Source organism: Enhydra lutris, unplaced genomic scaffold (assembly GCF_002288905.1).
Source record: "Enhydra lutris kenyoni isolate GAN:26980312 unplaced genomic scaffold, ASM228890v2 scaffoldscaffold29, whole genome shotgun sequence".
In the NCBI taxonomy this organism is placed as follows: Eukaryota; Metazoa; Chordata; class Mammalia; order Carnivora; family Mustelidae; genus Enhydra; species Enhydra lutris.
In genome coordinates this window covers 16592910-16610137 of record NW_019154113.1, presented here as the reverse complement: position 1 = coordinate 16610137, position 17228 = coordinate 16592910, and the positions used below count along the sequence as shown (strand labels likewise).

At 55.8% G+C, this 17228-nt stretch overlaps 1 protein-coding gene across 1 annotated transcript in view; it reads right to left on the bottom strand.

Moving 5' to 3' along the window:
- Nucleotides 1-501: 501 nt before the first annotated feature.
- LOC111152552 (aggrecan) overlaps nucleotides 502-17228 on the bottom strand; it is a 41691-nt gene continuing 24964 nt past the window's right edge. Inside the window, exons 11-17 of the mRNA XM_022511030.1 lie at nucleotides 14589-17225; nucleotides 6376-6489; nucleotides 3312-3470; nucleotides 2892-2974; nucleotides 2128-2272; nucleotides 1154-1336; nucleotides 502-750 (exon numbers count right to left, since the gene is read on the bottom strand). Of these exons, the coding sequence (XP_022366738.1) occupies nucleotides 674-750; nucleotides 1154-1336; nucleotides 2128-2272; nucleotides 2892-2974; nucleotides 3312-3470; nucleotides 6376-6489; nucleotides 14589-17225 (3398 nt within the window). The 3' untranslated portion in view covers nucleotides 502-673. The remainder of the gene's footprint in view (nucleotides 751-1153; nucleotides 1337-2127; nucleotides 2273-2891; nucleotides 2975-3311; nucleotides 3471-6375; nucleotides 6490-14588; nucleotides 17226-17228) is intronic.

Here is a 17228-nt window from a genome sequence, read left to right as displayed (position 1 = left end):
CCCACCCAGCCCTGCCGAGAGAGATGTACACCTGCTCGGGTGGGAGACCTGGGTGAGAGGATGCTGGAAGAGGGACCCTGGGAGGGAACCCGACCCCCACGCAGCGGAAGATCCCTCCATGGCTCTCTCCTGCCCCCTCACCTTCAGCGGAGGCCACCCCCTCTCCCCCAGGCTTCTTCCCCCACACAGAGGGTGCAGCTCTCCTTCCTCCAATACATTCAGCTGCCGTCCGGTCCCAGCTCCTCCTGCCCCTTCCTCCCTCCCGCCTAGCTCTCCCTGGAGGTGAAAGAACGGACGATTGCACTGCTCTTGGATAAAGTCAGGAAACAAAAAATAATCTTCTTTATTTAACTTAACCCCTCCCCTTCTCCCCCTGTCCCTGCACTGGTCCCTGGAAAGGCACAACGGGAGATTGAAGAAATGTCTCTAAACTCAGTCCACGGGTTACAATACGTTTGCTTGGCTTTGGCATTGGGGGGGGAATCAGATGCAGTTTTGGCAATTGGGGGGGGTGGGGGGCGGTTGCATACACAATGTGGGATTTGTTTTTCTCCTTCTTTAATGGAATTCCTTATATGACAGAAAGCGACAAGAAGGGGACACCATCCGTGTGGGACGTCAGTCTGGCGAGGCTCCTGGGCTCAGCATCCTGGGCGCGTCCTGGAGGCTCCCCTCAGTGGGCTGTGCTGGGGCGGCTCCTCCGTGGCGCCCGTGGGCTCCGCTTCTGTAGTCTGCGCTTGTATGTGGAGGCTGGGGTGGAAGGGAGACCAGAAATCTTGACCACTTGCTCAACAGGGAGCTGGGGCAGCCCAGCCTCTCCCCACGGGTCCCTCCTCTTCTCTTCCCCTTCCCCGCAGGAACCACGGGCTCAAGAAGGCAACCTGAGGCTTCGCCCGGTTTCTGGTTTTGATTTTTTCTTGGCACCAACTTGGGCGAAGGGCCTTTGAGCCGGTGTTGAAAAGGAAAGCAGACCACCTGCTTTTTCCTTTGAGAGCGAGCCCTCCCCAAGGGCAGAGGGAGTGAGTGTGAGGGAGTGAAGCCCCGGACAGTGCAGACAGCTGGTGCTCAGGCCCCCCCGGGAGAGAGCAGGAGGACCTGGTGCCGGGATCTAACATTGTGCCCAGCCAGGGTCGGGGATGGGGGCGGTGCTCACGGTCTGTGCAGGTGACCCGAGGCTCCTCCCAGTGCCCGCTGGGCTGGCAGCGGATGGTGGGCACGTGGCGCTGGACAAAGCCCTCGGTGCACTGGTAACGAACCAGCGAATTGATCTCATACCGGTCCTTCTTCTGCCCGAAGGTCCTGGCGTGTTCCACCACGGGGGGATCGCCGCAGGCCACTGAGGGGCAAACACCCTTGAGAAAGGGCTCTCAGAGGGTCTCCCATGATGGCCCATGCCCATGATGAGCCGGTGCAGCCCCCTCTGGCTGTGAGGAGACAGCCCAGAGCCCAAGGAAGGGACACATGGCCCTGAGCCCTGGCTGCTGGCAAAGGGCCGTTTTCACACCGTGCTAAGCATCTGGGAACCACTGGTTCTAGCATCTGGGCCCCTCTGTGATTTAGGGCAGCAGGGGCAGGAATAGAAGGAGGGTCTCGAGGGGACGAGGGAAGGACAACAGGAAGGGATAAGAGTGGGAAAAGGGGCAAGAGCCAGGCAGACGGCCTGTGACTTCTTTATGAAAATAGCGGGACAGATAGGAGGCCTGGGCAGGGCACAGGAACCGGAGAGCCATGTTTGACCAGTACCACCGTGTCCGCAGACTCTGAACAGAGGATCGGGACCTGACCACTGACAGCTCTGGGGACTCCGAAGAGCGCTGGGCTGCCCACCCAGGGCAGTCCTCGCGTGTGACTTTCTGTACAGGTGCCCAGGGGGCTGTGTGTGTGGGAGCCGGTCTGTCCTCCAGCCTGGGACCCTTGCCCTCCCTAGGAGTGGGCCTGCTCTTGCCACTGGCCCCGGGACGCTGGCACAGGGAGAGCCCCCCACGCCCAGACCAGTGCCAGTCTGCCTGCTGGGCGGTTAAGGGGACAGCAGCACCCAGGGGGCCAGGACATGTGCCCCAGATCCCACAGCAGGAGCCCCAGGGCCTGACCTCAGCCAGGCTGGGCCGCTCCAGGGTGGCCGCTCACCTGTGCCCTTTTTACACGTGAAGGGCAGGTGGTAATTGCAGGGCACGTCGTTCCACTCCCCCTTCTCGTGCCAGATCATCACCACGCAGTCCTCTCCGCTGACGAAGAAGTTGTCCGGCTGGTTGGGGCGCCAGTTCTCAAATTGCTGGGGGGGGGGGGGGGGGTTTGGCAGGGGTGAGGCTGAGGCTGGAGCTCGGTCTGACCCCCGCCTTCTTCTCTGTCCCTGATGAGCCCATGCCACTCCTCCTCCATCGGGCCAGCAGGGGCGGGCCTCACAGGCTGCCTCGCTTGGGTAGGACTGGGCAGGGAAGACGTGGCTCCCAGGTCCAGAATATCTCCCTAGGCTTCTCCCTCAGGCCTGGCCCTCGGGCGGAGTCCGCTTCTCTCACCCTCCAACTCTGTTCCCATCCACCTCTTCCAGGAAGCCTTCCCTGACTTCCTCTGCTGAGCTGCAGCATTACTTTGTGTACTGTCCCTTGGCATCTAGTCGCTTTCTGTGGGCCTGCCTCCTTGAGTCGACTGAATCCTCTGTGGGCAAGGAAGGCCTTAAAAGCCTCCGTGTCCCCCTTCTGCTGGTGTGCCTGCGTTCCGTCATCGTCTGCCTCACCCCTCCTTCATGCTAGTGTTCCCCGACCCACCCTGTCAGAGAGGACTGAGATGCAGTCCCGGCCCGCAGGGCTCCCAGCCCAACAGCGGTTCAGTGGGTGCCTCTATTCCCCTCCTCGGGGCTGCCAACTCTCCCCGGTGTCCCTGGCAGAACTCACCAAGGAGTGTCCGTCTGACCAGCGGAAGTCCCCTTCGATGGTCCTGTCATTCAGGCCGATCCACTGGTAGTCTTGGGCGTTGTCTAGAGAGAGGCGTGAGGGTTGGCCACGGCGCTGGACACCCTGAGGGTGTCTGAGAACTTGTGCGCACAGAGCCAGAGGGGATGGGGGAGTGGCAGGAAGCGGGTGGGCTCCTAGGACCAGGCCACCTGCTTCTACGGCCCTGACACGGGTCTCAGCATATGCACATGCGGAATGTGCTTTGGACCAGCCCCCAAGCTGGCACCACTGGCAATACCAACTCCCTAAGGTTAGTCTGCGGCTTCAGGGCGCAGCCCCGGGGGCGGAAACCCCCTTCCTTCCCTCCCCCCCCCCCACCCCTGCAGGCCCGGAGGCTCCCTCTCCCCACCCCGCACTCACTGTTGACAAACTCCTGCTCCTCGGGGGTGACGATGCTGCTCAGGTGTGACTGTTGGGCCCGACACCGGCTCTCGGCATCCACCCAGCTCTCGCGGTCCGGGAAGTAGCGGTAACAGTGACCCTGGAACTTGGTCCAGCCCTCCTCACACAGCTCCTGGTCTGCAACACAGGTCAGGGGCTTGAAGGGAGAGGCCCCGGGGCCGCCTGGGGGTGTCTGGTGCGGCCAGTCCAGTCGTATGCCAGCTGCCTCCATTCACCCCGCCTTCCAGGTCCGTCCCTGAGGGCGAGGCCCATCGAGACGAGGCTCGAGTTGGGAGCCAGGAAGGCCCGGCCCTGGAGCCCCAGAGCCTCTGGATATGTTCCCACCATCTTTCCCTGATGTCGGCCCCCCAAGCTTTTCTCCTGTCGGGATCCCTGCTCCGCAGGGTGGAAGTTGGGAGGTGTCAAGGTTAAAGTGGGGAGGGAGGGAGTTGTGGGGAACGTGTGAAGGGACCAGCAGCAGGCATTGCTGGGGGCATGAAATGGCACTTTGGGTGGCAAAGAGGAGCAGAAATAAGTCCAGTCTGGGTCTAGAGAAGACTCGGGCTCTCCATCTGTCGATCTGAGCTGGCCCTGGCTGGGCACAGGATACCGGCCTCTTGGAGGACGAGGAAGCCAACTGGGGGTCCATGACCCAGGTGCCTTGCCTGTTAATTTAATTTCTTGGTGACAGGTGAGAAGAGGGGAGAGCTTCTCTCCTCACAAACCTAAATGCGTAATGGGTTCTGAGTTCAGGAGAAGGACTAGTTTGGAGCTCTTGGAGCAGGCCGGAGGGACAGAGTCTCCCTCAGGCTTGGGAGAGTCATATGACTATGTCTTCCCATCTCTGCCTTCAGTGACACCACGTCAGAAGCTGTAAATTCCTCAGAGATCGGCAGATGCTACCCCTCAGGGCTCCCCCTTCCTCCTCAGGAGCTAGCTGTTAACCATCAGCCGGTACCCCATGGGACAGAGGGAATTCCCAGACCCTCTCCTCCTCCTTCCCCTGGGGCCTCCCAGGGGAAGGGGTGCTCCTTGGGCCTGGGGGCCTGAGGGCAGGGCTGGGAACCCCTCAGGCTGTATGGAGCCTCCCTTACTGGGTGCGACCCACAGTCTGGCTGACCCGAGATGGGAGGACCAGAACCAGAGGGGGAGGAGGCTTAGGTGAAGGGGTAGATGCTAGGCAGAGAAACACTCCGGGAGGCCGAGACAGAGAACGCATGGAAGCCAGCAGCCCGAGGAGAATAGGCCGAGCAGCAGGAGGGCTGAGAAGGAGGCCACTGGTCCCCTGCAGCCCATGCCTCCTTCAAGGAGCAAGGCAAAGGTCTGGAAAGAAGGTGGCAAAGTGTCCAAGGGAGCTAGGCACCTGAGCAGGCGAGAGGGCATTCCAGGGCTGTCGGGGCAACGAGCTGGGCTGAGCAGGCAAACCTGGGCAGGGGTGGGGTGGCGGGGGGGAGGGCGGGAACAGCTCTGGGAGGGCCCAGGGCATGCAGGATGGAGGCTCTGGGAAAGCACAAACGGAATTCCAGCAAGGCGGGAAGGCGCAGCGGGCCCAGAGCCAAGCCGCGAAGCACCCGGCGGACTGAAATGGGAGAAGAGATGGAGCCTCGCTTTGCTTAGTTGGACGACGCCGGCACCATCTCTGCGGCCCGCCAGAGAGCACACAGCCCCGTGGGGGCCCTGCCTCCACGCTGGGCAGAGCACCTCCTTCCCTAGGAAGGCGTCCAAGAGCAGATGTGCCAGACACTCCTCCCCTGTGGCAAACATTTTGGCATCCTGGGAAGAGAATCCTATAACCTTCCATTCTTCCCCACAGCCAAGACCCCATGCCTAATTTCTCCATGTCTCGGGGTGGAGGAGGAGGGTGGGAGGCTGCAGGGAAGGAAGGGGGTTCAGGCCTTTTCTTCCAGAAACCTTAAGTTCCTCCAACAGTCTGTAACCTTGGCAGTGCCTGGAAGGAAAATGCAATCCCAAACTACCTCCCCAGACTGCTTAGGACCAAAGGGACACTTCCCAGGAGTTTCTTTCGCTTTCTGGCAGTTCCTGGGATATCCAACTTGAGCGATCATAGAAAATGGTCTGGAACCCCTACATGCTTCTAGGTCTGTGTGAGTTATTGCTACTAGTCATCACAAGCGCCATCTCCCCCTGAGTTGGGGTGACTCTGAGGCCTAGGAGCATGGCAGGGGGAGACTAGAAGCACCAGAGTGAGGGAGTGCGGGGGGGTTGGGGGGTGACGAGGCTCAGAGAAGTTCCTGGCACACGGCTTCCTTGGCCGAGCCTGGCCCAGGTGCAGAAGTGAAGGGGCTGGCAAGGCCCAAGAGGGGAAACTCAGCCCCCATCCCTTGCAGCGAGGCTCTGTTCTCTCTGGCCAGCCTTTTGACTTGCACAAGGGCAGGGAAAAGGAAGCACGGGCCAGGAGTGGCACTGACACGGCAGCTGTCACTGGTGATGGGAAGAAATTGACATGCAGCAGCCCCTGCCCATGCATGTCATGCTGGTGACACAGAGCTCTCAGGCAGACAAAACAGAACGCTTGCCAGAGAAGAAAGAGGTAGCGTGGCCAGTGTGGCCTGGTGGCTCCCCAGGCCATGGAGGGGCCACAGAAGTCCCACGGGCAATAGAGCAGGCCGACACATGCTTATGACCCATAGCTTCCTTCCAGATGAGTGCATGGGATCAGCTCTGTCCTCTTTGGTCTGAGGCACGCACCGACCTCAAGGTGCTATCAGTGGTCTGGAAGCCCTGAAGAAGGTCAGTGTTTTAACGATCCCCCGGGACCCCACCTTCCAGAGCACAGGCTGGCATGTCTCTCCTATGGTCAGATCAGCCAATGCCCCAGAGGAGGGCTTCAAGAAGAGTTTCTTCTTCGCAAGAAGAGCGGGAGTGAGTGAGGCAGACTTCTCAGTGGGGGCCCCCGAAATGGCTGTCTGGGTGGAGCGTGCCGGCCCCAGCCAGGGCCGAGAGCCTGTGGTTAGAAGGACGGGTGATAGAGGAGGAGGGGTGCGGCAGTTAGTAACATTAGCTGAAGCCGAGACGGCCGTACCAATCTCACACAGGTCCCCTCGGTAGCTGGGAAGGCATAAGCATGTGAAAGAGTCGATGGCGTCCACGCAGGTGGCTCCATTCAGACAAGGACTTGAGAGGCATTCATCAATGTCTGCAAGAAACCAAGGGCCACCATTAGGACTCCGGCCGGCAGCTCCAGCTTGGCAAGCATCGCAGGTGCCCTAGGGGTGGCCAGCCCTGCTGCTCTCCAGAGCCCTGGGAAGGGTGGCTGGACTTCCTAAGAGCTGTTGCTGCTGCTGCTGCCGCCATATTGGAGCGCTGAGCCAAAGATCCAACCAGGGTTTTCTTGGATGTGTGTGATTCCTGACTGGCAACCCTGGAGCCCTGGAGCCAGGTTTCCCTGCAGGTGGAGAGATCTGGGGCTTCTGAAGGCGAACGCCCACTGGAAGACTGAGCACACAGCTCCTCCGAGATGCCTTCTCTGGTGAGTATTTCGAGAGGCTTTGTGTCTGAGCTGGCTCGCAACGTGACGCTGGTGAGCAAGGACACTGGAAGCCAAGTGTCTGGAGCTTGTTAGAGCTTTTCTTTTCCAATCTTCCTCTGTAGTTAGGAACTGAGGCAAGAGGGCAAGGCACAAACAAGCCAGAGGTGGTCTGGAGAGTACAGAACCATGAGAAAATGGCGAGAGGGGCCATCTGCCCGAGACTCGTTCCATCTTTGGGAGTCGCAGACACCTCCGTCTTCAGTAAATCAGATTCTATTTTATAAAGGTGAAGCTGGCATCATTTTTCTGGCGGAAGGAAGAGAAACCAGCCCAGCATTTTCCCATGTTCCTTCCAGCTTAGGGCCCTAGAACGTGGACATCTCCAGTGAGTCCCAGTTTTCAGACAGGTTCCTTTCTGGTCAGTGGGAAACTAAGATTTGAAGCTGGTGAGCCACTTACTAAGTGGCCAGCCACCACCCTGGCGTAGAGCAGGTCCCCATCAACCTCTTCTTTCCAGGCAGACTCTTCCTCCCTTCTGTTCTTCTGGCCCAAGATGTTTTTTCTGATCCAACTTCTTTGTGGGACTGGAATTGGTAAGCCACTGGCCTCCATTTTTCATCCATCAGCCAAGGTGAGAAGTGAATCCCCATAATCCGGTCTTTCTGCCTCTTTCTGAGAAGCCAGAAACCTGGGAGTCTCTTACTGTCTTCGTGTTTCTACTACAAAGGCTCCTGCTGGTTTTCTCTGGGTACCTTCCTCTGGGAACACGACAGAAGGTATTGTGAAGCTCTTCTCCCCAGATCAGTAAGATTCTGCAATGAGTGGGTGCCACTGGCCATTGGGGCATCATGATATAAGGCTAAGCCTTGGTGTATGCAGCTGTGTTCACACAACCTTCAGGACCCGACATGTCTATAGGTGGTGTCCACGTGATCAGCATCCTAAACACCTTCCAGGATTAGTTCCCGCCTCTCAGGACAGCAGATTAGACCTTAAAGTCCATCCCCTCTTACGAAGGCAAAAGCACGTTCCTGTGGATCCTTTTCACTAGCTGGTGTGCAGTACACGTCTTCTGGACCGGTTAGGTTTGGGGAGCAGGTGGCCTGAAAATCTCGGGTCCTCAGGCATCTTTCTGTTCCCACGGAGTTCATTGCTTCATCTCAGGGAGCGTGCGCCACGGATTAGACACCAGCAGTTCCAAGCAAAACCAAAATGCATGGAGGAACTGACGGGAGTCCCAGCATGCACTTGGATTCCCAGCATGCACTTGGATTCCCAGCAGCAGCAGTAGCAGCAATAGGTCAGGCCGGTGGGCCGGGCGGAAGCTGGGGGCTACTCAATGGGAGCCCCTGTTCTCTTGTGTCCATTAGCGTCATTACGGGATGTGGGAAGCACCGGGCGAGGGGGGCTTAAGCAAACGGAGGCGCTAAAGCAGTTGTAGAGAGCAGGGGACAGGAGTGGCCTGTGGGCAGAAGAGCTGGATGGCAACCCCACTGTGGGGGAGGGGCAGGGGCAGGGGAGGCGGAGGCCCCGGGGAGGTGGGGCCAGGTGGCCTCCCTTGTCCCAGAAGCTTATTTCACATAACTTGCCCCCTGGTGGCCCAGAGACCGGGGCTGGGGACCTTGTTGTTTTCCTCCTGGCTTTGGCACCCGGTCTGAGAAGGTTGCAGGGGAGAGACGGTCCCCAAAACTCAGGGAACCTGTCCCCGGGTTCAGAAGCTGTTTTGTGCAGGGCCCAGGGTTCACAGATGAGAAGGGAAGGAGGGCCAGAATGCTGAAGACCACAGAGGCTGGGGGTGCCCGCAGGGCAGTAGAGAGAGGCCTTCTGCTGCAGGAAGGGGGCCCGGCGTTCTGTGTGGGGCTTTCTCGTGAGCTGCTCACGTCTGCCGGGCCTCATCTCCTCTCCCTCCGGCCTTGCAGTGCCCATACCTCTTTCTGTGAAGGGCAAATGGGATGTTGCTTGTCTTCTGGAACCATGAGAGAAGGTGAGCTGGGCTGAGCACAAAGAGGGTGGGGGACCCAGACAGGCTGCCAGCAGGAGGGGGGACTGAAAGGGCTTTGGGCAACGGGCAGTCTGCATGAAGGAAGAGAGAAAAGAGAAGGAACCGATCTCTCTCATGAATCTTCTCTGAGCCAGACGGTATGGCTCCGACATGCTTTACCCTTCCAACAGCCCCAGGGCGCAGATGTCATATGCCCTAGAGTACAGGTAAGGAAACAAAGGACGTAGCCTGCCCATGCCGGTAAGCTGGGCAGACAGACCGGAAGAGACGGAGGCAAGAATCAGACACGCAGGCTGCAAGTTGGGCCTCTGTCCTCTGTGAAGGGAGAGGGTCACTGAAGTCTCGGATCTCAGTATCTCACTATCATTCCTGCTGCACCAGGCCAAGAGCTCCCCATTGTTTCACCAGGGACCCTGGGGAGGGTCAGAACTCTGAGTCCTCTTCCCACTACTATAACCAAAAGGGATGATTTTTTCCTGCACCAGCCCTAACTTAGGGGAGACAATAACTAAGAGCCCCCGGTAAAGGGGAGGGGAATAAGATACTTCCAAATAATCACTTTGGCATCTGAATTGGGGAGCTCAGGCCTCCACCCTGAATAGGCCTTGACTGGCTTTTGCTTATGTCAGAAATAAGGACCTCCAAACAAGAGAGTTTATTTGGCTCACAGGAAAAGGCTGAATGAAGACAGCAGGTACTTTTACTCAAAGGATACCCAACTAAAGGGGTTGCCAATCATAAAGAATATATGAATGGTATTCAAGTTGTTCAGTGCACAACCTGTGCAGCTGTATGTGTTGACCCTGGACATAACTTTCCTGGACAAACATGGAAGAAAATCCCCACAAGAAGCACAGAGATGAGGCGCCTGGGTGGCTCAGTTGTTGAGCTTCTGCCTTCAGCTCAGGTCATGATCCCAGCATCCTGCGATCAAGGCCCATATTGAGCTCCCTGCTTGGCGGGGAGCCTGCTTCTCCCTCTCCAGCTCCCCTCTGCTTGTATTCCCTCTCTCGCTATCTCTCTCTGTCATAAATTAAAAAAAAAAAGAAGAAGAAGAAGAAGAAGAAGAAGAAGCACAGAGACAATTTCTTAACTCAGTGGATGTCCTACAACCTGCAAACACCTAGAATCAATCAGATGGCCAGAACTGAGTAAATACACTTGGTTTCTTGTGTATCACAATTGACAGAAGGTTTATAAGAACATATTTGTCAGTTCCAATTTGCTTTTAAATAAACATAATTACGTTAACCAATATGCTATAATTATACTATCAAGTCTTTTATATTTTTAAAGTTTGATCCTGAATGTAAGTTTAATATCATGCATCTTCAATTCAATCGCAGTTGACCTTTGAACTAACATGGGTTTGTGTGTGGTCTGCTTATACGCAGATTTTTTACGACACAGTACTGAAACGTGTTTTCTCTTTCTTATGATTTTTTTTTCTATTTTTTTTTTTAATTAAGTAAGCTCTATGCCCAACACGGGGCTTGAACTCATGACCCTGAGATCAAAAGTCACCCGTTCTACCTACTGAGCCAGCCAAGAGCCCCCCTTTTATGATTTTCTGAATGACATTTTCTTGTCTTCAACTTACTTTATTATAAAAATACAGTAAATACTACGTATAACATACAAACTAAGTATTAATTGACTTTCTGCTATTACTAAGGCTTCCGGTCAACAGGAGACTATTAGTAGTTAAGTATTTGGGGAGTCAGAATTCATATGCAGATTTTCAATTCTGTGGGGGACTGGCACCCCTAATACCCCGTGCTGTTCAAGGGTCGACTAGTCCCTATTCAAATCTGCCCATTGACTTTTCGGTTATGTCGTGTCATGAAGGTGTGATTTGTATTTGCGCTTGTAACCCTGTATTTTCACTTGCTTTGACAACATCCCCCTTCCCTCTGAGGCTAAGATTTCACTGAAATTCCAACCTCCCTGCTCCAGGGGAAGAGACAATGTCAGATCATAGATCAGAGCCTCAAGCCTACAAAATGAAGAATGTCAGTAAGACGGAAAAGAGGCTGACTGAATTCTGAGGTCATGCCCTTCTAACCCAGGAATTTAGAGAAATCCACCCAGCACCAGTGATTGCTGGAAAATTGGATGTTGAGATCTGATTAGAACAGAATGTCTCAACCTTAGCAAAACAGAATCTACTGCGGTAGTTAACAAAAATTTTTAAAAGATCTTTTAAACTACCACCAATGCCAGAAGCCCTCTTCAGACCAGTTCTGCTGGGGCCAGAAATCTCAACAAATGTCAGCAACAGAGATTGGGGGGGAGGTGAGGTTGCTGCTTTTTAAGTGGATCAGAATGGGGGAGGTAGCTCTACTTCTTCAATCGCCAGGAAATCTGAGTATTCACTAAACATGTTCATTTCGACGTCAAGAGTGCAGATGACTCATTTATCAAGAACTTGTTTATGGAATGCTGACTTAGCAAGACGGTGACAAATTGTCACGTATTTTCTCTTAAGGGCTACATAACAGCCTCCAGCCTCATTTACTAGGTGGAAGGTTACCCCGAGTATTCAAATACTGCCACAGGAATAATGCGACATTTTTGCTGCTTCTGGGGTCTGGAGAACACCGAACTATTGAAAGACAATAGCCTGTGCTTGCGGGTTCTAGCTCAAGACCACGGTGGGTCACCTGCAGAGGCGGGACGCTATCTGCAGGCCTTCTGGAAGCATCCTTACCACCTGCTCTTTAGAGATGATAAAGTTTTTCCTAACCAGTGGCGTGAGAGACAGGGAAGGGGAAGCAATCTTTATAGATGCCTCTTGGGGGTCCCAGACGCTGCATACAGGTGTTCTTAATCCTCAGCCCTGGCTGCGCGCTGGAGTCACCGGGGCAGACTTAAAAACGCCAATGCCAAGGCCACAGGACCGTTTCAATCAGAATCGGGGGGAGTGGGACCCCAGGCATCAGGAGGTTCTTAAAACTGAGAACCACTACTTTGAGCCTATTACAAATGAGGTCCTGAGGGCTGGCCAAGCCCCACTTCTAAACCTCTCTCCATTCTAGCGGCTCTGAAGTTCATCTCCCAAGTGCAGACTAGCGGCTGATTCTTGTGTTCGAGAGAGGGCTTCTTACTTAGCGGAACGTGTGAAACAAGTGAGTGAAGACCCCAGTTCTGGATTTGACTCCCTTGGAGGAGCTGTGTTTCAGATGGGGATAACTGTCAAGCTACCCACAGAGCTGTCTGGGAAGGAATCGTCGGGGCAGAAAGCCCTGTGGGGGTACACATGGTCAGAGAAAGGACTTGCTAAAAGGGAGACAGGTGTCAGGAGGTATAAACACCAGGGCAAGGGGTTTCTGGTCCTGGCAGCTGTCCCGGAAGTCCTGCCGGGTCCTGAGTCTGTTCCTCTCTGACTTAGGCTGTGTCCATGAACATGTCACCCAGGTCAGGCGCCCCTGCTGCTCTCCACCAGCCATATCCAGAGGGAGGACGGGCTCTGCCCTCCCATCAGGGTGGATGATGGAGGGATGCGGCTGGAGTCCCAGGGGTCACCGTGGCCCCGTGACACTATCCCCTAGGTGGTAAGGCTGACTGCCCAAGGAGAGCCCACCCTCTGGCCACAGAAGCCCACAGTGCTCTTACTCATGGCTCCACCATGCGGCCAGAGATCGACCCCAGTGAAGGAAAGAGTGAATCCGTAGTCACCCTAGGACCTGCTTACACGGACTCTTTCCAGTGTAAGGGCCAAGTATACAGCATATTTACGTGATGGGAGCAATATATTACGAGGTATTAATTTGCATATACATAAATATATGCAAACACAAAATCTTTCTTTGCATATGATGGAATGACTATTAGGAGATAGCTGCCCGGCCCTGGTTGTCTCATGGGATCTGCTTTCCCCCAGGATTCATGGCTCTGATTCTGCCTGTGTCAGAAGAATGAAGCCCTTCTAGGAAAGACTCTGGAGCAGAGGCGGGGGTAAGGGCGCGGTGGCAGTGCAGACACCTACCCTGAGAATACGGGCTTGGAGGTACCGGGCATCTGTTCCCTTAAGGGTGCTGATGGGACAAGAGGAAACATCCTCATGGCCACAGGCCTCGATGTGTTCAGGGAACACGGGCAGATCCTCATCGTCTCCTTCTGGGGCGCCACCTCCAATCAGAGGACCCCTGCCCCAGGCTCCTCACCTGCCCCGCAGGCTGCTTGACCCATGAAGAATGACAGAGGCCCCAGGGCAGTGGGGGCCAGGGGGCCGAGGGGCCAGGCGCAGCTAGGTCAAGTTCCCCAGCAGCTGGCGGTGGTAGGCAGTGCCCGTCATTTCCTTCAAGTCAAGAAGGGGACCCAAACCCCACCCAGGTCTGAGCATGGAGGGGCGAGTAGGGGCTTTCCTGCAGAGGAAGGCTCTGACAGTGCAAGGCAGCCCCCTCGGAGCTTCCGTCCCGGGGCCCAGGAGGCATGACTGGCTCGACCCCACTGACGTCCTAGCTCCACACTTCCTGAGAGTCATGGATTTTGTCTTCAAAATTCAAGCATATTTGGCATTTGACTCATAAAACAATCATTGGCTTAACAAAAAAAGGAACTATTTCCCGGTTTAATTACTTGAACTTTTTTTCCCGAAAGTGCCACGTAGACTGACTCTCTAGAGAGACGTGCCATGTTTACCCTGCGGCGTCTACCCTATGGTGTCACTGTGCCCCTCTCCTTCCTGGTCTGGGAAGCCTGAGCCTCCGCGGGCCTTGGTCACCTCCTCCTGCCTGCAGCCCCTTCTGGGGAATAAAGGGGTGCCCCTTCTTCCCCTGCCTGTCCCCCCCACGGCTGACGAGGGGCTTAGCTATGTTGCAATGCTTGCCAATGTGGCCGGGGTGGGGGGGCATGGGCGGGAGATGGGTCCCTCCATCTCCTGGCAGTTCCCACAGGGCCCCTCGGCACAGGACCTGATGGGGCCGCAGCTCCCGGGGAGACACTGAGCAGCGAGACCGCAGCTGCCTGCCGGAGGTGCAGCCTCGCTTCTGAGACTCTGAGGTTGGGGCACAAAGTCCCTGAAGCCCATGAGGCTGGCTCTGGGTCAGCATGTTTCTGGGGACTCTGGGGACCTGGCCCCAGCATCTCGGGTTGGGGGCTCTCTGACTGGGAGAGGTCTCTTGGCCCAGAAGGAGGGACAAGGGAGCCCCAGGCAAAAAGCAAAGGAAAATATCAGCCTCCTGTGCCCGGTGCCTGGGTTGTGTCAAAGAGAGACCCTGGTACGGAGAAGGTACCTGTGCTGGGGTGAGGGTGGGGACCAAAGTCAGGACAGCCAACATGATGCTTCAGGTCTTTACATCATGCAGGTCTTAACCCTACGTGAGGTTAATATCTGGGCATAGATGTCATCAAATTCATTCTCTCCTCTCACACGAACTCCATGGGAAAGGGGAGTGAGTAGAATTTCTAGCACTATCTGAAGAGTCCCCCTTCTCTCTACCTATGCCAAGCACAGACAGTTGGACTCACGTATAATTGCTCTTGGGACGTAACTCCACTGCAACCCGAGCAAGCACGAGTCACTAAGTGTGGACGGGTGGGAACTTAGATGCTAAGTGCCTGTTCGATATATATTTATATCCTGATTGCTGGTCCCTGGTACTCTTCCCATCTTTCAGATAAGGCTCAGAGAGATTAAGAAACTTGCCTGAGGCTACACAGCTGGCCTGTAGAGGAGCGTGAGTTGATGCTGCCTCTCACTACACTACAGTCTGAACTCCCCGAACACACTGAAAGGAGAAAAAAAAAATCCCAACTATACCTGGAATGGTTGGTGCTGATTCATCTGTCCCTCGTGGAGAAGTGGGGATGGAAACATCCGTGGGGAAGGTGGCTGTTTCGGCGGTTTGGGTCTCTTCTCCTGAGTGCAAGGGGCTTGAGGACTCAATTTCTAGAGGTGCCTCTGCAGGGCGCTGGGTCTGCTGGATCCACTCGGACTCTGGGACGCTGGGGCTCATGACAACATCCAGCCCCGATGTGGGACCGGACAGGTCTCCGCTGACTTCAGTCCTGTCTCCAGATGTCATTGGAGTGGCCGAAGGCCAGCCTGACGCCTCTGTGCCCACAGCATAGGTGCTGGTTGTCTCCTCTTGTACTTCCGGGGTGGCCGAGCCCTCCCTGGGGCCTTCAGGAAAGGCAGAGGCACTGCTGCTCACTCCCAGGCCTGAGGCCCCCTCCACATCCGCTTCAGGGAAGGCGGAGGTGGCTTCACCTACCTCAGGCGCCCCGGAAGCTCGTCCGCTGGCCTCAGGGGTGGCAGACGTCCCCACCCCAGCCTCAGGAAAGACAGACGTCTCCCTGCTGGATTCCGGGACTGATGACGCTTCTAGTCCAGCCCCGGGGAACGTTGGTGTAGCTCCACTAACTTCCCCAGACGCAGAGGCTTCTCCACTGGACTCAAACAGCTGGGGGGTATGTGTCACAGGGGGTCTTTGGGCAAGTTCCTGGGAAACAGTTGGTTCGGTGACACCCTCCACGAACTCTGAAGTGATTAAAGTAACTTCTGGAAGCCCCGAAGCCTCCCCACTGGTGCTTGTGGATGCAGAGGAATCTCCACTTACATCCACGGTGCCAGAAAGGTCCCCGCTAAAATACGGAGTACTCGACGGCTCTCCACTGGGCTCCAGCAGCCCGGACTGCAGCCCGCTTAGGTCCAAAACCCCCGAGTGGTCTCCAGACACATCTGGGGCTCCAGAATGGGCCCCGCTGAGTTCCAAAATGCCCGAAGGCCCTTCTACTGCTTCCTGGGCTGTCGGAGCCTGGGTGATGGATTCCACCAAAGTTCTGTCTACAAGAGACACAGTGGGGAGCCCCGATGGGAGTCCACTGCTGTCATAGGCTCCCGAGGGCGGGCTGCTCCCAGTCTCTGCTCCAGAGGATTCTCCACTGACTTCCGCTACTCCACTTGGTAGGCCACTGAATTCTGGAGGCTGGGATGTCAACCCGCTAGAGTCAATTGCTCCAGAAGATTGGCCACTGACATCCACGATCCCAGATATGCCCGAGACATCTGCCTCCCCTGAAGGGAGTCCACTGACTTCCACAGACCCTAAACCTTCTTCTTCTTTAAACATAGTTGGGGTCACTTCAACCAAACTGGTGTCCACAAATGTAATTCCAGAAGACTCGCCACTGCCACTCGTGGTCCCGAGAACCAGGCCAGGGACTTCAGAAGTTGTCTCACTGAACTCTGGCAACCCTGATGGCTGCCCACTGATATCAGGGATCCCGGATTCTTCTCCACTGAGGTCGGTTATGCCAAATGGTGGGCCACTGCCAGAAAGAACTCCAGAGGCTTCTCCACTGACATCCGGTTGTCCAGAGGGCAGTCCACTAAGCTCGGTCACTCCAGATGTTTCCCCAGAAAACCCTGATGGCTGTCCACTGACCTCAAAAAGCCCAGATGTTCCCCCACTGATGTCAGGAAACCCTGATGGCTGTCCACTGACACCAAAGAATCCAGATGTTTCCCCACTGATATCAGGAGACCCAGATGCTTGGCCACTGAGTTCAGCTCCTGAAGGGAGGCCACTAACTGCCCCACTAATGTCCAGCTCACTGAAGGGCAGTCCTGACGTTTCTCCAGCACCGCTGATGCCAATAGTTCCCCTCCCTTCCAGTTCACTTGCACTGGTAGCTGTGACCACTTCCACCAAGGTAGTATCCACTAGGGAGACAGTTGGGAATCCAGAGGGAAGTCCACTAAAGTCAGGTAGACCAGAGGATGGGCCACTTCCAAGGTCCATCCCTGAATATTCACCACTAAACCCTGAAGGAAGGCCACTTGCTTCTGGAGCTTGCCCACTTCCCACAGTTCCAGAAGGTATTCTGCCAAAGTCCAAGGCTCCAGAAGCTGAACCAATTGAGTCTTCTTTTCCAGAGGGTAACCCGCTGAGATCCTCAGTTCCAGAAACAGAGGTCTCTAGACCCTCCCCTTCTAAAGGCAATCCACTGAGATCCTCTACTCCAGAAGCAGAGGTCTCTAGACCTTCTCTTCCAGAAGGAAGTCCACTGAGGTCCCCTATTCCAGAGGCAGAGGCTTCTGGGCCTTCTCCAGAAGACAGCCCGCTGAGGTCCCCTACACCAGAGGCAGAAGTCTCTAGACCTTCTCTTCCAGAAGGAAGTCCACTGAGGTCCCCTACTCCAGAAGCAGAGGCTTCTGGAACTTCTCCAGAAGGTATCCCACTGAGGTCCCCTACTCCGGAGGCAGAAGCTTCTCCAGAAGGCAACCTGCTGAGGTCCCCTACACCAGAGGTAGAGGTCTCTATTCCTTCTCCTCCAGAAGGAAGTCCACTGAGGTCCCCTACTCCAGAGGCTGAGACTTCTGGACCTTCTCCAGAAGGTAATCCACTGAAGTCCTCTACTCCAGAGGCTGAGACTTCTGGACCTTCTCCAGAAGGTA